General features: G+C 38.2%; 2 protein-coding genes across 9 annotated transcripts; one reads left to right on the forward strand and one right to left on the reverse strand.

Moving 5' to 3' along the window:
• The first annotated feature begins 1,533 nt into the window (after positions 1-1,533).
• Positions 1,534-9,264, forward strand: LOC103702166. Of its 8 annotated transcripts, none has more exons than XM_008784486.3 (9): positions 1,537-1,905; positions 1,982-3,259; positions 3,422-3,515; positions 3,627-3,803; positions 4,618-4,743; positions 5,552-5,731; positions 6,278-6,442; positions 8,241-8,309; positions 8,543-9,264. In XM_008784486.3, exons 4-9 carry the CDS (start codon positions 3,654-3,656, stop codon positions 8,948-8,950), a joined length of 1,098 nt encoding a protein of 365 aa, XP_008782708.1. In that variant the 5' UTR covers positions 1,537-1,905; positions 1,982-3,259; positions 3,422-3,515; positions 3,627-3,653; the 3' UTR covers positions 8,951-9,264. The 8 variants fall into 8 exon arrangements, with proteins under 8 accessions (XP_008782705.2, XP_008782706.2, XP_038980398.1 ...); XM_008784487.3 differs by having other exon boundaries at positions 1,982-2,746; positions 2,883-3,515; XM_026802640.2 differs by lacking the exon at positions 3,422-3,515 and having other exon boundaries at positions 1,982-2,746.
• A 1,256-nt stretch (positions 9,265-10,520) lies between these two features.
• On the reverse strand, positions 10,521-21,028 carry LOC103702234 (RING finger and transmembrane domain-containing protein 2). The gene is made up of 8 exons (XM_039124472.1): positions 19,942-21,028; positions 18,976-19,052; positions 16,884-17,052; positions 16,260-16,348; positions 13,988-14,152; positions 13,737-13,814; positions 11,709-11,812; positions 10,521-10,966 (listed from the first exon to the last, which is right to left on the reverse strand). The coding sequence occupies exons 1-8, from the start codon at positions 20,024-20,026 to the stop codon at positions 10,861-10,863; spliced, it is 873 nt and encodes a 290-aa protein (XP_038980400.1). The 5' UTR covers positions 20,027-21,028; the 3' UTR covers positions 10,521-10,860.
• Positions 21,029-23,948: the final 2,920 nt, after the last annotated feature.

Raw genomic sequence — 23,948 nt, forward strand, 5'->3', positions numbered from 1 at the left:
TATAACCTAGGTGGACTAGAAGATACTGCAGCACTGATATATATATATGGGTTAACCACAAGCTGATCATGATGTTTTGTGATTGGATTTGGATCTTTGGCCTAGCGAGGATGTCAGAATTTAAAGAAGAGAGTATGTATTCGTTGGATAAATCTTGGGTACTTATACAAGATCAAAGAACATAAATAATATCTTCTGGTTTATCTTTTTGGATGAAATCCTAGATCGTGACAAAATGTATTAGAGCCAATCCGGCTTATGATCTATGTGGACTAGAGGACACTTCAATATAGATGGATATAAGCTAACTACGAGCTGATTATAGTGTTTGTGATTGGATTTGTCTTTTTAGATGAGATCCTGAGTCGTGACAAAATTCATGACATCAAATTGTCATTCAAAATTCAACAATGCAATATGATGCAAAATTGAGGACCGACTAGCTCCAGCACCGGTAGGTACTCAAGCCACGAATTAATTTGCACGGCATGCCGCGCACCATTTGCCCAATGCTAGGTATCATATATCCCAGTTTGCATGAGATAACCGAGTTCAAGGGTCACGAGCCAAGTCCGACTAAACAAAAGACCCTCCCCAGCATGATATTCGAATCTTAAAAGCAATTTTGGTTGGTGCAGATTTGATCTGGTCAGGTTCCAATTATTTCGATGCGCATTAGTTTCACCGCGGAAACAGGGGTTAGTATCAAACTTGCCAAAGCGTTCAACCTGAAACTAGCTCAAATTGAAACTAAATAGGTGAATGGTGATTTTTAATATATATTTTTTTTGCATGAATATCTTTCTAAATATCGAATTTTACATAAATATTATTTCAAAATTAATATTTGCATGTATACCCTCATAAAACACTTATTTTGCTATTTTATCATTTTTTATTTTTGTTTTTGTATGTGTTCCCACACCATCTAATGCCGTTAAAAAATTAACGGTTTCAAATTAAAATAATTAAACTATTCTTAATGGGTAGATGTACAAAAAAAAAAGAGAAACATTTATAATACGATAGCAATGGGGGACAAAAAAATAATTTCAAAATTTTATTTTATTTTTAATTTAAATAAATATGATTTTTATTAATGGTGTTAGAAGAACATATTAGGAGTATTTGTGTAAAAACTATATTTTACGAGAATACACACATAAATACAAATTTTAAAAGAATATTTGTGTAAATTTAAATTTTCAGAAGAGTATTCATGTAAAAAAAAAACTCTTTTTAATATATCTTAACGAAAAAAAAATCAACACACTCCCATCTGAACAGCTAATTAGGTTGGCTTAATTGTATCACAAAGTTGCACTAGGAGCACCATTGGATACTAGGCACATCAGAGCCGTCCATCTACTCACTCTCCAGCTCACTGCCTCGGTCCTTATTTCCGAACCCGGCCTGTCCACGCTTTGGGCCAAGGTCCAACCAAAAGGAAGAACAAGAAGAAGACAACTCATGAGATGGACGGTGGATATCGAGAGATGGGTAGGAATAAAAGCATGAGGGCGTGACGGGGACCGACCTCCGACGGGTTCAATCGAACTCTCTCGCCTATCCAGCATCCATAAAGGGGTCCGTCGTTCGGACCCGAGGCCCGAGTTGCGGTCTCTGTCTCTCTCTCTCCCCGTCCCTGTTTCTTTCTCTCTCATCGGCGGCGGCGTGGAGGGCATGGCGTACCGGCGGAAGCAGGGGGTGTCCTATCAAACTTCTTCCTCCTTCGAGGACTACCGATCCGCTGCCACCGAGCCGCCGTCGCTCGCCGCCCAAGCGATCCGGGCCTCCGCCGCCCACCGCGACTCCTCCCTCTTCTCCGCCTATGGTGAGTCCTCCGCCGCCTCCTCCGCCGCCCACCCGTTTGCCAATCGCGAGAGGTCTTCCCCCTCGCCGAGGGTCAGTTCTTACTCCCCTTACCTTTTCTTCCTACTTTTCAACATATTCTTTGTCTGAGAGACCTGGGTTCTTGCAGATCCCTGCCTATTTCTTGAATTGCCGGGAGTTGGAGCAGTGTTTCTGCTTGGAATTTGGGTTATTTTATTTTATTTTATTTTACTTTTGCTTGATTAAGTGATTTGGATGTGTTGGGTTATTTTTGGACAGAAGCTCACTATATGACCGAGTTCAACGGAAACAATTGTACAGATGAATCTTGTGGAAAAAGGAAAGTTCTCAGGGTTTCTTTGGTTCAGAATCAGATCTATTGAAGGTTTTCTTTTGATTTGGGCCAGAACTGAGTTTTAGTAAAATGTAATTGGAAACATGAAGCATCTGATAAATGGTGTCATGGAATCACTAGAGTTTCTCATAGCAATGCATCACTTGTTTGTCCAATCAGTGGATTTATAGGAAGGATCTAGTCCTGATGAAGCAAACAAGCAAATTCCACTTGATTGATCTGAGGAAACTTATGTTTATGGAAGGTTTTTGGATGTTTGTGTGGAGAAATTGAGGATTTGATATGGTTCTTTCAGAAAAAGATTGCAATAATATGAGTAGAATGAATGGCATGGTTTGTGTAGAATCTCTGGAGAAGCAAGCAGGGTTTTGGGAGGCTAATACAAGATTTCAACCGTCTACAGGTTGAAACGCAGAACAGAGGTTCAAATAAGTGATGGAGCTATCTGTTGATTAGTTTTTCTTCTGAGTTTGGGTGTTCTATTATATCTTTTAAGGTTTCCACGCTTTATTGGTTGCTAGGATAAGCTGTGATCAACGCTTTGGAGGCTGTTCAAAGGTTATAAGCCTCAACTAGCCCTTTTGAGGCTGTCATTTTGTTTCGTAATATGAGACTAGACATTTATTGGTAATTGACTAAAGCTGTCAGTCTTACACCCTGACTTGTCTTTTTTTCTATTTTTCTCTCGAGACAGCGGATCTTATCTTCTATTGTTTGGATAAGATGGAAGCCTTTATGTGATCTGTTTGAGATGAGGCAGGTTATTCTGGAAACAGCAACACTTTGATTAATTGCTGTTTTACTGGAACCCGACTAATTTTTTTTTTTAATTGGTTGATGTGGACCTTATATGGTAACCATGCGGGCTTTCTGGAATGTCAAATGTAAGGTTTGTTGAAGCAATTTCTCAATGACCCCAGGCATCAGCAGTGCTTTGACATAAAAGTTTCTTTCATTATATGGGTTTTGATTGACGTAATAATCGAATGACTGTTTAAAAGAAGAAAACAAATGATAACTGAAAGCTTGGAGGCTGCATCTAATGTTCTGTTGTGCAAGTTAAAATTAAATGTAAGTCCACTAATGAAAGTGTTCGAGGAACCCTTTCTCTGTTCCATAATACTCTGACATCTGTGAATAACAATTTAGCATCGTTAACTTGCCACATATTTACATGATCTTAAACTCTACAGCAATTAAGATAGGCTGATTTTAGTGCCACCTGGTTTCCAGGTTTCTTGGCAGGCACTTCACTTGTCCAGTATTTCCTTGGCCAGCCATTTGACAGAAAATTTTTAGGGGGTTTCTTGGCAGGGGTTCCTTGCAGGTTGTTAGGCTATCATAACAGTAACTTGATTTGCTATATGGCATTTTTTTTATCTGCATATTCTGTCATCATTTATTAATTGTATAATAAGTTATGTTGCTTTTGATGTAGGATTCTGCTGCCTATGAATATACGTCAATGAAAAATTTGAATGAATCCAAATATGGATTCTGGGGGGTTTTAGCCAGAAAAGCTAAAGCAGTTCTTGAGGATGATAATACAACAAAGCAATTTGAAACTCCTGGAAGAAACCAACCCCAAGCAGCCAACACATCAGCCGGCAGTCAGGTAGCATCAAATTTTGCATCTCATGTTTGCTGGTTAACTCTTACTTATGAAATGCATATTCCTTTTATGGGTGACTGTTGTTGGACAGTATCTGAAACATTCTTCTAAAGGATTGGATCAAGATACGCCATCTTGGTACCGGGCCTCGTACCAGTACCATCCTGTCACTGTGTCGGTACGCCCAGTACAAGGGCCAATTTGGCATACTAAGTGTCGGCCCATCATTGATCATTGGATCATTCTTTTTGTTTCCTGTTAGGACAACTTTTTCTGGAATATCTGAATCCTGGAAACTGTTTTATCCTTTGTGTATTTTATAGAGGATGAGACAAAATGGTGAGACCGAAAGGTGAGAATGAAGTGTTGTAATTAAGCATAAGCAAGAAAGGGATGTAAATCTTTCAATTCGGCAAAAATTCTCTTCTTAACATATTTCTAATATATCCTAGCAGGTAAATTGATTGTTTAAGAAGGGTTTAACAGTATAATTCTGAGCTTCTACTGGGGCCTGTGCTTTAGGGTCTCTTGTCTTTATGTTACAGTGCTGGGGTGGGTTTTCCTTCTTTTATCCCATGGAAGCTTCAAACATTGCCTTGAAACTGGGTTGGACCTTTCCTCTTCTGGGAATTCTCACCAAACTTTCTGGTGAATGCCTAATTGTGAAACAACTGAAATTTCTTGTGCATTTTTTGTGATAAAAATAATTGCCCAAAACGTTCCTTTTTCACTATCATACTCTACTTTGTGCGGTTCTTATGGTTTAATACAATTTTAAATCTTTGCTTTTCCAACTGATTCTATTTTCTTAATGCAGTTTTATCATTCAAATTGGTCACCTCATGGCTACCAGAAGACGGAAACACCTCCCTTTCAGAAAAGTTCAGATACAATAGCTTCTTCCCTTAACTACATTGGTGACACGATTAAAAATGCTCTCGAAGTAATTTCTTTCTGGGACTTGTTTGCTGCTGTTGTTTTCTTTTGACATACTTTCTCATTTTTAAAATATATAATATAATCATGGAATCTTTCTTAGGTCCTGCATAATTGTTGAATGCTTTGAAGATTCATGCTTCATTTGATAATGTGATCAACTCAGATACATGGGTCATACATTGTGTATTCTCAAAATTCAGAGACAGCAAAATGGGTCATATATTGCTAATGTCTGAGTATGTGGATATCTATGTGCCTATTTTCACATATATGCGTGTAGAAGTCTGGTGCCAAAACTAGTTCTGATATCATGTTATAAGGTAAAACTAATAGTGAAAATAGAAATTTTTCCATATAATATGAAGTTTTTCGTTACTGATCAGTACTTAACAAGTGGCAGTTCATTAAGATCAGCAGCATTACCTGATGATAATAATCACATTTCTATTATTAACTCAAGCATTAGATTACTGAAAGAAATAGAGCTCTGCTGAGAGTTAGAAATTTACCTCCTTCACTACTATATGTCAAAAATCACATGGTCTTCAATTTAACATTTCAACTTGACTAGAAAGTAGATATGCATGCTACATATTGGAATGGTTAATGATGTGTCTTGATGTCCCTGTATAACAGAAAAATGTGTGTTTAACATTATGATGTAGACATCTGTCCACCCACTGATTGTTCCAAAACTTGGGTTTGATCGTATGATCTGTTGTGTGAGGAGACGACAAGAAGGTCTTCCTATTTGGAATCTTGTAGCCCTCTGATTTTTAGTTTGGTAATCATGTGGTTCTTTATTTTTCCAGGAGGGTCGGACAGTTGTGGAGAATAAGACTGCTGACATCATCCATGAAACACGAAAGCTGCATATTAGGAGAAAAGGAAGCGGTCACAATGCACACAGTCAGGCTGCAGAGAAATTGGCTCAACACATATTTCCTCAGATACAAACTGATTATGAAACACAACTGAAGGCATCTCGCGACGTAAGGTGGCAACTGTATATCACGAAATTGAAATTGCTGTTCTACATATGCTCGTGAGCTGTATCGAGTTAAACTGATTCCTTAAACCACATAAATTTTCTAACAGAGTTGACTTTGCTTGATTTTTCAACTGCCCGATTCTGATAACATTCATCTTGTGTTGCTGTAGTAAAATCATCAAAAATGAAAAGCATTCATATTGTATATTAACACAAAGGTAAAGTTGATGCACAGATGCTCTAGTTAGTAGTCACTCTTCTAATTCTTGAGGTCACCTTATGGTAGTGCGAAACTTTCCAATTCCTAGAATTATGCAGTTTGCCGATACTTAGAACCAGGCAGAGATAACCAGATTAGCTCTGGGCTGTCCATCAGAGACTCAGTGGATTTTTATATAACAGTATGCTTAATGCAAAACATGTATTTTAAAATGAGAGGATTTTCTTTTGGTCCACTACCATGTCTATAGTTAGCTATGTTACATACTTTTTATTGTTTCACCCTTTTGATGGACCGAATTAATGGCTTTGTATCTTGTTTTTGCAGGTTGCTAATGCAATGGCTGCAAAGGCCAAGCTTCTTCTGCGTGAACTGAAGACCGTCAAAGCTGACCTGGCTTTTGCAAAGGAACGGTGTTCTCAGCTTGAAGAAGAAAACAAAATGCTGAGGGAGAGTCATGAGAAGGGATCTAATCCTGAAGATGATGATCTTGTATGCATTTTGTTTCTCCAATGAAAAGTTCAATTAAATTTTAAAATAATTTCTTTTTCACCCTTTTGACCATCACCAGGTTTTGTTTTGAGCTCCTATTTGTTAACATACATTATCTGTTGATATCCTAGAGGCTTCCTCTGATTCATGTTATTCTGCAGATTATGCATTGCTGTTTGATTAGCTTGTGGAGACACAAATACGAAACTAATATTTATGGAAGTTCTAGAGAACAAAAGGTTTAGCCCAGACTAATATGTAAGAGTACACAGAGTGAACTGATGGGTCCTTTGTAGAACCAAGATGCAACTTGAAGCAAGTGAAATTTTTGGGAAGGTAAGAATTGTAAACTGGAAATATGGAACTGATTTTCTGAAAGTAAAGGTTTATAATCAGTTAAAAACATATACTACATCATGAACCTTAAGTAGGAATTTGTGAGGTGTATAGAACAAGGAAAAAGAGAGAATTATGATGTTAGTGATGGTCAAACACCATTTGTGCTTGAGTAATTATATAAAACAGTTATAATAACATTTTTTGATGTATGGATTAGTATGATGAATAGTGAACTGGACCAATGGTGTAAGACGAGCTGCTGAAGGATCACCAATATGGATATGGCAAAATTAGGAGTGCTGGAGTTAACATATGAGTATAAAGGAATGAGAGCAATATTGATAGAATGTTGTAAGAGCTGAGATGGTTTAGATATATGTAACATAGGCTAGTGGTGTCTTTGGTTAGGAAGGTATTACTTGAATGGTCAGAAGGTGCAGAACAGTTGAGATGTGTGCGGAGAAGGTCAGAAGTTTTACATATTTGATCTGGTTTGATAAGGCTTTATGCATTGTTCGCCATACCAACCCATACTAGTATGTATTTGGTGTATCACACCATATGGCAGGGCATTGGCAGAGTACTGAGGTTCAATATGACGCAAGGGCTGAACCAACTTGTAGTGGGCAAATTGATCAATTCTGCTTGGTTTCATGTAGTAACCTGTACCTCCTGGTTTTGAGGCAATTTCACGGCTGGGCATGAGTAAAAGGATCTCCTCATGTTGTGTTGGTAGGGAGTGTACCATACTATACCAAGTGTATGTTACCATACTAGTACTGTATCCAGTGTCGGTACCACGAGCCTTGGATTTTGTTTATTTTATGCTTGTGTTAATTTAATTTATTACTTCATGTTTATGATTTGTTAGTATAGATGTTGATTGTATGAAGAATAGCATGAGCTTATTGTTCTTGAACTTTCACCTGACATTAATATGTTGACATGATATAAAGGACAAACTAAATGCTTACAGCATACACTTTATTTGATTGGATTTAATGAGAAAAAGGTTTAAGTATATGCAGTATCCCAAACACACGGTACGTCTCTTTGGGCCGGGACAGCAATAATAAGGTAATGTACCATGCATCGATACAGACCGATACGAGGGCATACAACCAGTTCTTCACCTCTAGGGTACATCCATTATGGACTGGTATGCACTGGTACTCAGATCCTTGGATCTGAACCTTGATTAGGGAATCACCATGAAGAAATGGTTTTCATGATTGCCCACAAGACTGAATCACCGGACTTTTGCTATTTATGCTAGTGCCCGCATGCATTCTGCAAAATATATTGCTGTGCATGTAATTGCTTGTTTTTGTATTATACATTGCCTTGCTTGCATTTACTCTTCTTTGTATTAATGTGCTATCTCTTTGGGCATGTTTTCTGATTTCTGCTTGTGATTGCATGTTGATATATTGTTTTCTGCACTCTGTACCACCTTTAGATTGGGCCATGGAGCTATCACTGGTTTAGTTCCGATGCTTGGTGGTCAACAGATATAATCAACTCATGGGTTTGTGCATTTCCTTTCTACATCCAATATCTCACCATCAATATGATGCATGTGCTCCCTGGAACATACCACATATTTAAGTTACAAAATTACAGTTGTCAAGATCTTTAGAATCATTTGCAGATTCACAGTGCATCATGTAGTAAAAATTCTGATGCAATCCCATTAATCCACAATTCTTTATCAAATTCGTTTTTTTCTTTGTTTATTTGTTTCCTGTCCATGTTATGTAGATACGTCTTCAGCTAGAGACATTGTTAGCTGAGAAGGCAAGGCTGGCACATGAGAACTCCACATATGCAAGGGAGAATAGATTCCTGAGGGAGATTGTGGAGTACCACCAACTCAACATGCAAGATGTTGTTTATGTGGATGAGGGCATTGAAGAGGTCACGGAGGTTTACTCCATCCAAATCCCTCCTGCATCACCAGCTCCTGCAGTATCTGAATCATCTTCCCCTCTCTCCCCAACCACCCCGACTCCCAGCCGTATTACCAGAAGTACTGCCACTACTCAGCCACCTCCTGCAGCCTCTCCCTCCATTCTTGTACCAGAATCTTGCCCAATTATCCCTACACCTCCCACACGCCCTTCACAGGCTGTTCCTCCAAACACAAGGGCTAGCCCACCACCCGTATAGTTTCAGCATCTGAGATTCTAGGCAACAACAATTTGCTTCAGGACCTACCTCGGAAAATCAGGGCTAGTCAATTTTTGCTCATCCTCTTCAGTTTGTGCTGGTTTGGTGACGTAAAATTACATTCTTTCATGTTTGTGTCTGTATTTGTAAATTAGTTTATTTGTTGCTGTTGTTATTTATCAGTAATTATAAATATTATAAATAAATCAATGTTTGGCGTGCTGAGATTGTTTGACATTTGCTTGTGATCAGTTCAATGGTGATAGGCATCCTTTTGCAACAGCAGATTATACCTGTCTTGAACGTTTCCTCAATGTCGTGTATGAGTGGCAAATGAATGGCAGCTGTCACATGCATATCATGATTAGTCTAATAGATGTTATTTTCCAGTGTATGTTTCTTACCGTTGCTTTTAGTGGTACAAACTTATTCTGGATTTTCTGTGGATCTTATTTCTGGTTGTATCATTGCAAATATTGCTTCTGTATGCAGGTGTTGGACAAATTTTAAGTTATTATAACTAATGGAAGACATCAGTGAAAATATTTTCAGCTCTGGGTTTAATGATACACGGAGGTAAATTTCAGTGGCATCTGGGGTTGTCTTTCCCACCCAGATGGATTGGTGTCAGGGTGAGGGATGCTACCATTGTCCAGCTGGTGAAACCGAAGCGAAATAGATATGGTTGTTTTGTTGTTCTAAAGCAAAGGTTTGTCTTTAGCAAAAAAAAAAGAAGCAAAGGTTTGTAACTCCCCTATTTTGCGTTTCATTATAATTTACAAGTCATCAAATCAACATCTAACCATCCGCGTTTTTGCCACCTGAAATTGCCCAGTTCGGAGGCGTCAGATATGGGTAATTTTTCATTAATTAATTTAATTATTTTCGCAGAAAGGGCCCCCCCATATTTAAATACCTGAAAAGGCTTTTGCCCCCGCCTCTGCTATAGTATGTGTATTCGGCATCGAACAAAACATATGCTTGTCTTGGTGGAAGAATTTGTTTCGACCGTTCAGAATCCATCTACGCGAATTCATGCTAATAAAGGGCTCTGTGGGGGAACCCCCTGGCACCTTCCCTTTATTGTTTGTAACCCACTAGAGGAGAGATTAAAATCAGTTTTGACAGTTTAGTTGAACCTGCTACAGTTGGAACCAGATTTGCTAGAGATAGTAGTCATGGGAGAATCTTGTTGGTTGGCAGCATCCCTCTTCATAATCGTACCAGCATTATCGTACTAGTCGAACTCTCGGCTGCCTGCGTGGGCTGCCACTACACATTACCATACCTCAGTGCTTCCTGTGGCTCAAGATGCTCCAAGACCATCTTCGGCAGAATTGCCGGAGGCGTGGACTCCTATTGGTTACCCCGCGCCAACATCACCCACCACCGCAATTAGCCATGACTGGGGCCCACCTGCTTGAACCACGCACGGTATAACATTTTAAAAACCACGCTTGGTGGAGCGCGCAAAAAGGGCAATGAAATGAGCTAATTAATGTTTGCGAATTTCCATGACCAAACCACCATCAGGCACCAACAAAATCTGTACAAGTTGATTTTAAGCATATATTGAAAAGATGCTCATATATTAAATAACTTTTCACACTCTAATATAAATTATATACTTATATATAATATCGTACTTCTCCATCTGTTCCGTTAAAATTTCCCAACAAGGGCCTATATAGATTGGTTACGGAAATATGAACAAAAAAGAAAGAAAGAAAGAGAGAAGAAAAGCAGCTGTCCCAGGTAATTCCAGTTAAGGCTTCCAGCAAAAACACGGGTGTGGATCTGGGTACATCGAACACGGGTCGTAATGGCAAAGCAGGGAAATGAGGTCATCCTACTCATTTCAGACCAGAGTTGGGATAGAGGTAAACAGTTTAGTTTGCTGCCAGCGTATTCTAGAACAACTGGAAAAACAGGCTCGTGGAACCATCACCAAACGAGCGAAGATCTGCTGGTTTCACCAACGCCCTGCACAATGGGCATGTGCGTTCTCTCTCAAACCTGCAAGAAGAATAAATAATTAAAGACACAGGTGCCAATATAATGTTTTTGCAAGATTACATAAAAGAGAGTGAAATCCTGAACTATGTACTAAATTGTGACTAAATTGAACTTCTGAAGGTGACTAGAAATTTCTAACAGTGTTGCCAAGGTATGTGCATATGAGATGGACATTGCTCCTCTCAAGAGGAAAGGGTATCTGCTCCTCCAAAAATCAACTATGGGGCACCCAAGTTAAAGATCCACATCACTGATGAGCTTAATATAGCAAACCTGGTTAGCTAATCAACTTAATGAGATTACCACGGCTTTTCGGTTATGCCTTAAAAATTGAAATGCAGTTGATCATACTAGCAATTAAGAACTGGGTGCCTGCCACAGTTTTTCTTGTCATGTTGCCAAATTGTAGGCATAAATACACAAAGCATGTAATACCACATTTTGGCATAGATTCACAGGATGTCCAGCAACGGAGCTCAATATTAATTTCGGTACAGTAACAGTTCATATAGAGCACTCAGTTCAATGAAAATTGGGTGAAGTTTATTTGGAATCTGTGGTGGCATTAGAAATAAAATGCATAAAGAAAGGCAAAGGCCTGGGGACATGTGCGTGCATGTGTGTGTGTGTGTGTGTGTGTGTGTGTGTGTGTGTGTGTGTGTGTGAGAGAGAGAGAGAGAGAGAGAGAGAGAGAGAGAATTGGACAAAGCAGAAAGGAAATGGTAGAGCTCAGATATGCTACCATTCAGAGACACAATCTTCACAGAATATGTGTTTACAGCGAAGCAGAATGGGAGCATGCATCTTCTCCTGGCAGATAGCACACAGATCACCGGCTGCAACAACCTGCATTAATTTCATCACATGTTAATGCATATCGCTAGTTCTCAAGTTCAAACCCAGAAGTCCCTCAACCCCCTAAAAACATCCAAGACAACAACAGCATCGACAACAACAATAATAATTAATCCTCCTCAACAGCAAGAACAGCTAAGCTGCAGCTCAGGGTTTTGCCAGCCAAGGTACAGAGAGGCTATAATTCCTTAATCAGTGATAAAATTTAATGAAATCTGAATTTTAGATTTTGATTCATTTTATAAGTTTTTACATTTTTTTATGATTGGCTCAATGATTATGATTATTCTGAAGTTCCAGTCGATAACAACACAAATATGATCTCAAGTATGAAAATTCCTTTTTCCCAAACTCTCAATTGGCAGATCTCTATCAAAAAACAAAACTAATCTCTAACATTCACAATGTTTTCAGGCCATCTTTGCAGCAAGAGTTCACTGGTCATCCATTTCTTCATTTCGATGCTTTTCATGATATTCAAGAGTAATGAGTAGCAAAGTTATGAACATGACAGGTATGCAGGGGCAGTAATACAAACCTCTTCAATCTTACCATGTCCTCCTGACAGACAAACTAAACAAGCACTTGCTACCTAGTATGATGGATTAGACTGTTCATCGAAGCATACGGACAGCAAGCTAGGTACGATGCCAAGTACCGGCGCAACATGGCATGACATAGCGTGGTATGCATGATTCCATTCTAGTTCGGCGAGGGACTAGCACAAACTACCTCAATCCATGCATAAAATACTTTAGATAAAAGAATGGCAGGCATTTGCAGTCCACTTATTACTGTGTGCATGAGTTAAATGAGACCTATCCTCTTGATTTGAGAAGTATTAACAGTGTTTGCTCTTCGTAGGTGGCAAATAACCATTGTACCCCTAACTTCTCTGGGAAAGTGAGTTGCTCAAACATGAGTTAAGGGCCTAGCATGTTCACCTTTGAAGACACCACAGCTCACTTTTAAAAGACAGTAAAAATTCCTTGACATCCCTTAATGCATTGCATAGGTTTTCAATAGAAATCCCGGAACATATTAAACACTTTGATTTATTAATCTAAAATAACATGATATTTCTAGGAGAAAAAATAAGCAACAATACAATAACCAAAAATGAGATCCGGAAATGCCAACAAGAGAATAAATGCTTTAAGAGCATGTTTGCAACCTTTGGATTTGCATGGGTAAGAAAACTCCAAGGACATGTAGAATGGAAAAGGCGTGAGTATGATGGCCGACAGCTGTGGGTAGTTTGTTTTAATCAACATTTATGTTCTATGTTTTCTTTTCATCTATAGCAGGACATAGTTGCAAACTCTGAAGGGGGAAATCACCTTTTGAGTTACATAGATAACTGAAGCTGTTTTTTTTTTCAATCAACATTTGATGATACTTCAAAGTATTGCATCATTGGGCTATATAGAAAGGACACAGGCATGCTCATTGAGCATGGGAAGATCATGTTGGGGTAGATGTGGTAAGACAAAGGATAAAAGTGAAAAGAGTGCACCTAAATATGCTTTCAGTTGCATTGACAAGAGGACAAAATGACAGTATAATTTCAGGTAAGGTTTTCGTTTGCAACAACAAGAAGAGGAAGCTTGATGAGAGAGGGGCTCAGACTCAAGATAAACTGGTCCGAGTAGTATGAGATACAAGACAATGAAAACATGATTGAAAGCTAAGGAAATGGATCAGCATATCCTTAACTCAATGTTGCTCTTAGGGTATGTTTGGTTGCTTAGGAAAGGTTTTGGGGAACTGATGTTTTTGAAAAAGTTGAATTTTCCAGCTGTTTAGATGATGGGACAACTAAAATAGTGTAGACCAGAGTGGAAACTCTGTTCCAAAAACCCTGAAAAATGAAAAGGTTTTCCAAGGTAGAGTACAAGCAAATTCAACAGTTTACCTGTTCTGTTGTTGCATAAGACCCATAATGCACTTCTTTGCGTGACAATGCCTTCAGTGCCGCAAAGAATGACTGAACCTGCAAAATCACAGCCTAAATGAATGTAAAAAGAAATTCCCTCCTCATTTCTTTACTGGCTATGAAGGTGAAACCATGGCGTCATCCTGGAAACTTGGTTCAAAAGTTTGGAGAAGTAGAAAAAGATCTTTAAATTTCAACAGAAAAGAATAAAAACCAGAAAAAAAATATACCTTCTCAACAACTGATGTCAGCTTGAATGTAAGATAGAGCCCTGTTGTAAGAGATGAAAAGAGGCTACCATATTCTTTGTTTAGAAAGAATCGGTACCAAACTGGAGTTGGCAACAAAGCACGGTACAAAAGCAATAGATACTCCACAACTGTGAGCATCTGACCCTGAAATTTTTTTGAAGAAACCCAATAAATTTGCTTAAAAATTTTCAAAAACGAATCCAAATTATATTCAAATCGAGCTTTCAGTAAAATAAAAATTCCAATTAGATAAAAAAAAAGCAGAAAAATCACAATTTACAGGGTTTCCTATGCCATGGTCATTGACAAGCCTCTATCTAGATATCAGACTGGCAGAAAACAGTATTAAGCTCAGACCATGTCATTGAGATAAGAAAAATTCCGATTAGATAAAAAAGGATTCAGAATATTGGAAACAACAAGAATATAACAAGCTGAGCCCTGTTGTTCATGTATTATAGTAAACATGAAGGCTATTAATCCTTTCATTAGGAATTATACCTGTGGTCTGCATTTTTCCTTACCGGGGACAATTTTATTCAAATAAAAAAAAGTCAACGGCATAAAGGATGATAGAGACAGTTATTATTATCTTGTTCATCTAAAGTGGTTGTGGTAACTTATTAAAGATTTTGAAATAACGCATCTTGGCACGCCTGTTTCAGTTTTCTTACTTTCTTAGATGCAAATAACAACTTGCCAATGGATCAATAATTGACTGTTGAGTAAGCAAGACCACATAGAGTCCCTTTTTTTGTGGACTACACTCAAAAATTATTATGTGAAATACACAGAACCAAGCAATCTTTTCTTTTATTTTGATGTTTTAGAGAGTAAAGATAACCATATAACAGGTGGGAGTGTCTAGCATGCCTACCTTTAATAGTATGTCATCTGAAAGTTGGTAAATGATAAAAGGCCACACTTTTCCAACATGATTGAGTCTTGGTAAAAGGGAATACTTCTATCAATTCCCACCCAAACAAAATGACTTTTTCTCAATATTCTTGCATGTGCCTATCATGATGAGTATTCGTTGATGCATAATCAAGTACTTTTGCAAGTAAACAACATCTATAATCTGAACATCAAAAAATTGCAAACTATATTCTTAGAACCAGCTACTGCAGGGAGCCTAATTGGATAATATACATGAAGCATCCATGGAATAGATGCTCTGTATTATGGACTTAACCCACTCCAGATATCTAAATAAATGTGCTGTATATTTGCAGAAAATAAATCCCCAATACATTTCTTGAAGCTGTTGAAGGGAAAGAGTAAATATTTAACATTTCACAAGCAATAACAACAAAGATTTTCTAAATAAGATGTTTCAATGTGTTTCTTATACTCATGAAGGAGAATAACAGTCAGAACAAATTCCACATGTGGATGACAACGAGCTTCGTAAATATTTTTAACATGAGGACGAGCCAGTCCACACTGGAAACTGTAATACAAGGTCGGCAGAAGTATGCAATTATTACCTCACACAAGGCATGAGCTTGTTTCCCTTTTCATTGAGATATACTAATTACTGTTACTCAAATTTTCCTATCCCTGTGGCTGCAGATACTCAGCTTAATATTTTTGTTATGGTAAGAATAAGAGGTTGGCTCCACTAGTTATCACCTAATGAGCTTCCAATTCATCAAGGTTTACCATTACCACCTTTCAAGACTGCCTCCTAAACTAATATAGTCCAAGAATCAATCACAAAGTCGCAGCCATTTCTACTCTATATATACTAAACATTACAACCCAACCAAGTTATAGCAACCCTTGTTAAAACCCTTCCAAACCTTCGGATATGGAAACACCAATACCACTCAACAACCTCAACTCTAGTTACCTTTCCATAACCAACACACCAACATATCTGACCCCAGATGCCAAACCAGACCAAGCTGACCAGCTGGACCAATCCTCTTAGTTCCTTGAAGAAACCACACGATATAAACTTATTGTACAAATATTGGCTAAATGGTTGAAATATGACAGCCTCCTGCAATTCTAACTACATTTATTGCCCTCAAATTAAATGAAAAGTTCATAAAAGTCCATTCTGGTGTCCATGCAAGCAAAGTATAACAGTTCTTATTTGCTCCATGATTCCATCTAATAACTACTCAAAATTGCCACTACTTAAATTTCAAGTTCACCATCTAAATCTCATAAGAAACTGCTTCAAACAATCCTAGAGACATTTAAATAAGTATAATTAGAGACATAAGAATAACAAGATTACCTGCTTACGATAGTTACGGCCCCTGCTGTTTTTGTAGTACATGAGCAGCACACACTTAACAACCATAGCTGCCTGGCGCACCATAGTATCTGGGAAGTTGCAACAAACAAGGAATCACATGAATGTACCTAAACCACTAATAGGTGCAGTTATAAACTACTTGATCCTAAAATAGTAATCTTAAATTGTGAGACTGACAAGAAAGCAACAAACTTTAGAAAGAAGTTTTGATATAAAATGATATAATTCTTGTGTGTTCGGTTCAAATAATGTTTACAATGAATAGATAGCATATCTCTGCCAAACAAAGGCCAGTGTTTAAAACTTGCTGTTTCAAAACAGGAATCATCTAATCCAGACTGGATCGGTGAAATCCTAGTTAGAATGGATGAAGGCTCAGCCTTCATCAGAATTGGATTCAGATCAGGTATACCTGATTTATCTTGAAAGGATCAGTTGATCATTTCAATGAATAGATGATTTAACTTGGAAGCAACTAAAATCCGCAGGGCAATATCTAAATGTAAACTCAATTTTTTCGAGCCAATTTTATTCATGAAATATTTTCAGAAATCAAAACTATCAAAGCATGTAAATAGTCATTTATAACATTAAAGTACATACCGTTCACCATAATGATGAAAATTGCGTGCCAAAAAGGTGGTATTTCCTTTGGAGGAAGCATGACCAATGGGTACAGAATGTCATCATTCCTGTACCACCAATAGACTCCAAACACATGAATCACGAAAACTAATGTAATCCCAACAAGCACAGAGATTTTCCTCTCTCCCTGCAGAAAGCAACAAACAATAATAATGTGACATCTCATTACATAGGATAATTCATTTAGCATAATTTCATTAGTGCGTTATCCAGAAACAAGTAGTAGCTGGGTCCAAGCAAAGGAAAAAAAATGAGATACGTCAATGTCACCAAAAACATGCACTACACCATCTGACAAAAGCCTACACAACAGAGACCCAGTAACCCCGTAATCCTTTCCAGTCATAATGCATTTAAGTGATTTCTAAAAGCATCAGCCTTGAGTCGTAATAAGGAAGTGAGAAGCATTGGAATCATGGTTCGCTATACTAGCCCAAACCAGACGGCACGGAGCGTACCGTACCATACCAATTTGGTACCGGTACTCGGTACGGAAGGCATACCGGCATTTGGTGCACCGAAAATATTTTGTACCATACCAATATAGTACTAGTGTGGCACCGATATGGGGTATGATACTAAGAAGGCGAACCTTGATTAGAATACAAGCCAAAGACCAAGGGGCGTGACTTGGTGTTCTGTACAACAATGGCTGTAAACATTTGGTAAATAGTTGGGTGAAGTAGAACATACAGCAGTTAGATTCAAAAGTGTCAATGACTAGAGGAATGGTTCCTTGTGTGATCCATGGAGAATAATTGAGGATCCTAGAAGGATTTAGAAATGGCCATAGCTGTATTCCTTTCAAAAAGTCCCTCCAACCCTTTCCCTAGCCTAGAGAGGCAATTCTTCAGCATTGCTGAGTACCATATCCTTGGGTTTACACTCCCAGACCAGCTCATCCATAGCTACTGTTACCATAACTCCACTGACATCATTCTCAAGCCACTGCTTATTTCTTTCTCCAGTTGAAACTAGTTGATGATAAGCTTGTTCAGAAACAAAAAGAAATTAACCTGCAAGATTAAACCTACAGATTAAACCTTAATAGGGGTTTGTGCTTCCTAAAATGTCCAGAACTGTTCTCTCATTTTAATACCTGATACTGTCCCTTGCCTTCATATACTTCATAGAAACTTAGTTTAGCATAATAGGCATGAAATTTGAGGATTGTAAGCTATGTTCATCATACCAACATTTCCCAACCTTCCTTTACCAAGGAATATGAGATATAAACAGATACGGTAGTAAATTTCTTTCTTTACATTTTTCTTAACTTCTTAGCCTTGCCTATGACATGGGGTTTAAATATCATCATCACCACCAGTACCAAAGCCTTTTCCCATTAAATATGGGATCAACTACAAAGCATGACTGAGAGATGGAAAGGCTCCATAGATTGAACAGGTTATAAAACCAGTTAACTACTGACACGAACACTCTAGAAATTGGTGCCACATTTTGGGCCAGAGAAACTTTAGGCAAAAGAATGACTTGTATGAAAGGAGAAGACAACTTTTAATATAAAAAGCTGTGTTCGTTTCAAAGGCACAAATTAGCCGAAGAGCCAAATAAATGGCAGCCCAAAGGGGTTTGAATACTGATTCAAAATACAAGAGCTTCCTACAAAACCCAGGACCTCACTGGTTAATTGCCTAAAAAACGATCTTCATGGTATGAAAATATTCCAAAAGTAATGATGCACGAGAACTAGTTTTCATGCTTATAGGGTGGCCATATGGCTTCAGGAGAAGGGTGAGAGTATAATACCAGAGAAACATTTTGCTATGCCCAATAATTTATGATATCATTGCAAAGAGAGGAGAGAGCAAAGGGGACGGAGATCTTACATTGCTTTGTTTTGGTTTTTCTAGAAAAAGAAAATTTGGTTTAACCAGAAAACAAATCGGATATTCCTCTAGATAAACTGTTAAAGTTTATACAAGCACACTCAGAAAAATAATAGAATGGCATTTATAAAGTTGCAGAGGAGTGGAATTGGTACATATCTTTAACTGGAAAAGGAAATTTAACATCAAAGTTAACAAACCTTTAGAGCAGTCTGTTTCCGTAATATATCATTAGACTTGAACATCACAACAGCAATCCAAATCGTGACCAAGAAACCTGTAGGTCCGCTGGTGAAGGTTATAAATTTAAAAATAGGAACAGGAAAAAAAAGAATTAAAATTACATGCATATCACCATCATATGATGATTTGGAAGTGAAAAGATATCAAAATTTTCACGCACAGTAACCACTATAGTATAAGTAAAGCAGGATTAAGAAAGAGATGGTCGTCCCTTTATTGTAGCTCACAAACATCCACGCATATATAAGAAAGTGCATATTATAGCATCCAAGGAATAATAAAAGGCTACAGACAACTCAGAGTTAAACAATATTAAACATCCCGTCTTAATTGTAAAACAGACTATTTGTTCAAAAAAATGTTGATTTGAACAAATATATAAAAGAATAGTAAAACAGTTTTACCATTTCAAAGTTGTGTCAAAATCTTAGTAGTTCTAAACAGGAGCAGCCGCAGAAGAGAATTTGAGACCAGGAAGTGGAGAAGCAGCAGATGTGTGAGAAGATAAGGGAGAAAAGCTTTCAGTGACAAGTCACCCCTTATCTCATATCAAGCATCGCTAATAACCAGCTATATAAATTTGACAAAGCCCAGTAGTTTTTAAGCAATTCCACCATGAACCCAAAATTACCCAGTCCAATAATCCTGGAGAATTTTCCCAGAAGTTCAAGAGCATACCATCATAATTTGTTGAGATCATAAGCAGTGCATGTATCGACAACTTTATAGTGATGATAATGCATGCTTGGGGGGACATAAGAGTTTATACATTTAGTGAACGAACTCCTAAGATTATGCAAATTTAGCACCACTATGACATCAAAAACTACAATCTTCGTGCAACATATCCCAGAGATCTTTTTTGTGTAAATATAACTGAAAAGCTGCTTCTGAATTAAAAGCAAAGATTAAGAAACATATACCCTGAAAATGCTGTCTGATGAACACCACCAACAGAAGCAACGAGAATGGCAAAATCTGCTCAATCCATCTTGCAATCTGCTGCATGTCGTATCTTTGGTACGAAGAATCCCTGTTGCTACCTCCTGTAACGTTCGCCTCACCTTCCGTGCTCTGAGGACCAGCCGCAGAGATTGATGATGGAAGAGAAGAGGACGATGACGAAGTCACCTCTCCAACCCCACCATCACCTCCCTGCCTCTCAGAGACAGTCGGAATCGTCTCAGAACTAACACCATTACCACTGGAATTCCCCTCTCTACCCGGACCGACAGCCAGTGCTTGCGGCTGGCCGGAACCCGCCCTCAAAGTCTCCTGATCCCCGACGCCAATGATCCTTATCGAGACCTCACCATCGCCGCCAGTGCTGCGACAGCAGGATCATCAAGCCGGCCGGAAACACGGTCTCGCAAGCCACTGCCGATCGCTCCACTGATCAAGCTCTCGTTCTCGTGGTGACTCGATCTCGGCCGTAAAATCCCAGAATACTCCAAAAGCGCGGACAGCGGCGCCTGGATGAAATTGGAGGCCGAGAAGTGAACTCCATACCGCCTCGAAGAACCTCCGCTGCCCCCACCGCTGCCGGCGCTCTGGCTCCTGTAAGGATCGGAGCTCCCGCCGGATGATTCCATCAATCGGAGCCCAAATCCGACCAAGAAACCCTCCAAAATTCTACGACGGCAGATTGGTCGGATACGAGGAACTCAACGCAGAGAAAGATCCAAAAATGGGAGCCGGAAACCCGAACCCAAGAAGAGAATCGTTTGTTCCGCCAGGTCGTAGTGAGAGAGATTGTAAGAAGAAGAAGAAGAGGAGGAGGAGGAGGAGGAGGAGGAGGAGGAGGAGTTGGAGCTCAGGGGAAAAATTTATTGCGAGGAACGAGCAGTTCTTGGGGCTAAAAATAAAGGGGCCGGAAAAGAAGATTCGCGATCTCTGGCTCTTGCTCCGTGATTTTGTCTCTGTAACATCTCTCTCCGCGGCTTTATGTTTTGATCTCTCCCTATCGCCCCCTCTTTTTTTTTCCTTTTATTCTTTCTCTATAAAAGATGGTGCTTCCTTTTCTACCTAATGGCTGACCATTTCCTTTTCCTTTCCTTTCTCACCGTATGAGGAGAGAGAGGGAACGTGAGGCTCAAGACAACATAATTAATATGCACATTTATGGGATATTTCTGCTATCATTATGTATCTATGTTTCCTTACCATAAAAATAAAGACAATCATAAATCAAGCCTTAGATGGATATCCAATACCAGACGAGAAATTATTGCTTCCGCGCACGGCCCATTCATCGAACATATATCTCTATGAATTAGCGGCTATGATTGGCTGTATGTACGGCCAGGCAGCCTCGCTTATTTTATGAGACTGTTGATGTCGGTGGATTGGCCGACTCTCCTATAAATCACCCGTCTATAATCCACGAAAATTTTGACAGCAGTATCTTTAAGAATGGAGGCCGAGATGAAGTGGACTATGTGATTAAAGATCATGATTTTCGACTTATTGCAGTAGGAGAATGGCATATTTTTGATGAGTCTGTCAGTGGTACAGAGTTGAAAGCTGCATTGAAGGGTATTATAATTGTGAGAGCGGATTGTATCCATCTTGAAGGTGATGTAGCGACAGTGATCGACTCAGAAAAGTGTTGACAGACATCCGCTACTATAGGATATATGTGAGCTCATAGAAGGGTCCGTAGCTTTTCGAGCCACTCATGTTTATCGGAAGGCGAACAATACTACTAACTAGGTTGCCTCCTTTGCTGCACACTATTCAGAAGAGTTCTATTGGAAGAATCTCGAGTCTACTTCTTCCCCTCTCAATCGAATTCTTCTTTTTAACTTTTATGGGTGTACTCCTGTACGTATGGTGTGAGTTACCGTTATATCAAAAAAAAAATAAGAAATTAGTTAAATATGTGTAAGTGGGTAAGATGCACTTCGTTTACAATTCCGCGGTTGATGGTTACAAATTTGGCAAATTAATATATTTTCCTTTGTAATAAGTCAGTTGCATGTTGTGCATATTTGTGGTCATTGGTAGTTCCAATACCTCATGTTGTCAAAGTTTTAGTGTAATCTACTTGTAGGAATATTTCTCGAGGTTTTGGCTTTTGGAGTTTAACCTTGGATTATGATCCTTTTTTTCAGTGAATTATGATCCTTTTTAATTCAATCTTATAGATCATTTTTTTATGATTTAGGCTTGTCTATATATTGGAACTACCACATGTATATAGGAAATATATCTTGTGAGTAATCAACTGGTTTGAGGGATTTCTTCGCTCATTAAGGGTGTAGTTTACAATGCTCCAAATAAGCTTATAAACCTAGACATATGTATCTTACTCCAGATCTTAGAATTGGTCTCGAGGAGGACAAAACCAATTCAGTATAAAATATCACAAAAGATATTTCGATGTAGAGAATCAAAATGTTAGGAAAAAGGAAATGAATATTTCTATTACATCCCAAATAGCCTTATAAATTTTTGAGCAACAGCCTCACAAAACTATGCTGTTCAACGATATATCTTTCATATCTGTGCACTCTGTTTAAATGTATTTTAATTTCTTGTATATCGACAAAAGATGGACAAGTACTTTTACAAAGAAAGTGAGGGAGTATAAATATCTAGATTTAAATAGATTTTTTTTAATAGAATACCTGGGGCTAAGTAATTAAACTAGGAGTTACAACCATTTGGATAAACCCTAATTCATTGATCAAGGAAGATTAGCAGGGTTTTTATAACTCAAAAAAGGAGTCCCCACCAGTTTGAACAAAAATTATATAGGGTAGGCACCAGAGAAAGGAATATGGGACAAGCTTTCTATTTTGTCACGTTTTTTCTAATGCCCATCTTAAAGAAGAAATCCAAAGATTAGGAACTTTTCTTACTAGTAAAGTCACCAGTTCCATGATTAAAGAAACAAAGAACAAACGAAGAAAGAAAATTGCTCGCGACATCCTCTTGCTTCTTAATCAAGTCTCTCTATTCATTATTTTTCTTATCAAGCCATCTTTTCTGTTTGCAAGGTTTTCCTTCTCCATTCCGAGTCTCTTTATCCTCCTTCAAATCACTCTTTTTTTCGATATTTGCTACTGATGAACACCATATTCTGTAAACTGTATATCAATTTATCTTGAGTTGTATATTGGATCATTGCCGGGTGTATATTAAACATGCTTACAATATATATCAGAAAGTCGATAAATGTGTATCATCCTACCATGTAGTGTATACTGATGAATATGATATTTAAGACACTATGTATCAATTTGTTTGGAGATGTGTATTGGATTATTGGATGACTAATTTGTTAAGTATGTATTATCTGGTCGTGTATTGTATATAGTGAGCATTATAGTTTGAAAACTATGTATCGATATATTTAGAGATGTGTGCTGACTTTTTAGATGGTTCATTTATTTATCGTACATCATCCGGTCCTTGTTATTGTACTGATAAAATATATATGTTAAAAATAAGGAAGAAAGAAGATTCCAGTTTTTTTTTAATCACAAAGTTAGAAACTCTATTAATAAAAAAAGCTTTTGATCTTTAGATTGCTTATTTAAAGATCGGCAGCAGAAAAAAAACGGTGAAATAGAAAGTCCACCTGCTATGATTTTTGTTCCATCAGTTCAACGGAGCTTTGAGAGAGGCAGTAAATAATGTTCTCAGACCACAACTCGGTGACCGGTTCGCCAGTTTTCCGCTGCATGAATTACGGTATCCAAGGTACTGTTTTTGGCCGAAACTTGCGCAGGATGAAAGAAAACAGAGAAACAGAGAAGGGCTTTATTTTTCTCTGCCCTGAACTACTTGCTAATAAGTAATAGCTCCAAGTCAATGGTGCGATTGGACCTTACAAGCACTTTTGGAATCTTGCTACATGCTTCCTTACTTTGCAATGAACGGCTAAATGCCGGCAGGATATTTATCAATGGCCCAAGATAAAAAT

Source organism: Phoenix dactylifera, chromosome 3 (genome assembly GCF_009389715.1).
Source record: "Phoenix dactylifera cultivar Barhee BC4 chromosome 3, palm_55x_up_171113_PBpolish2nd_filt_p, whole genome shotgun sequence".
Classification (NCBI taxonomy): domain Eukaryota; kingdom Viridiplantae; phylum Streptophyta; class Magnoliopsida; order Arecales; family Arecaceae; genus Phoenix; species Phoenix dactylifera.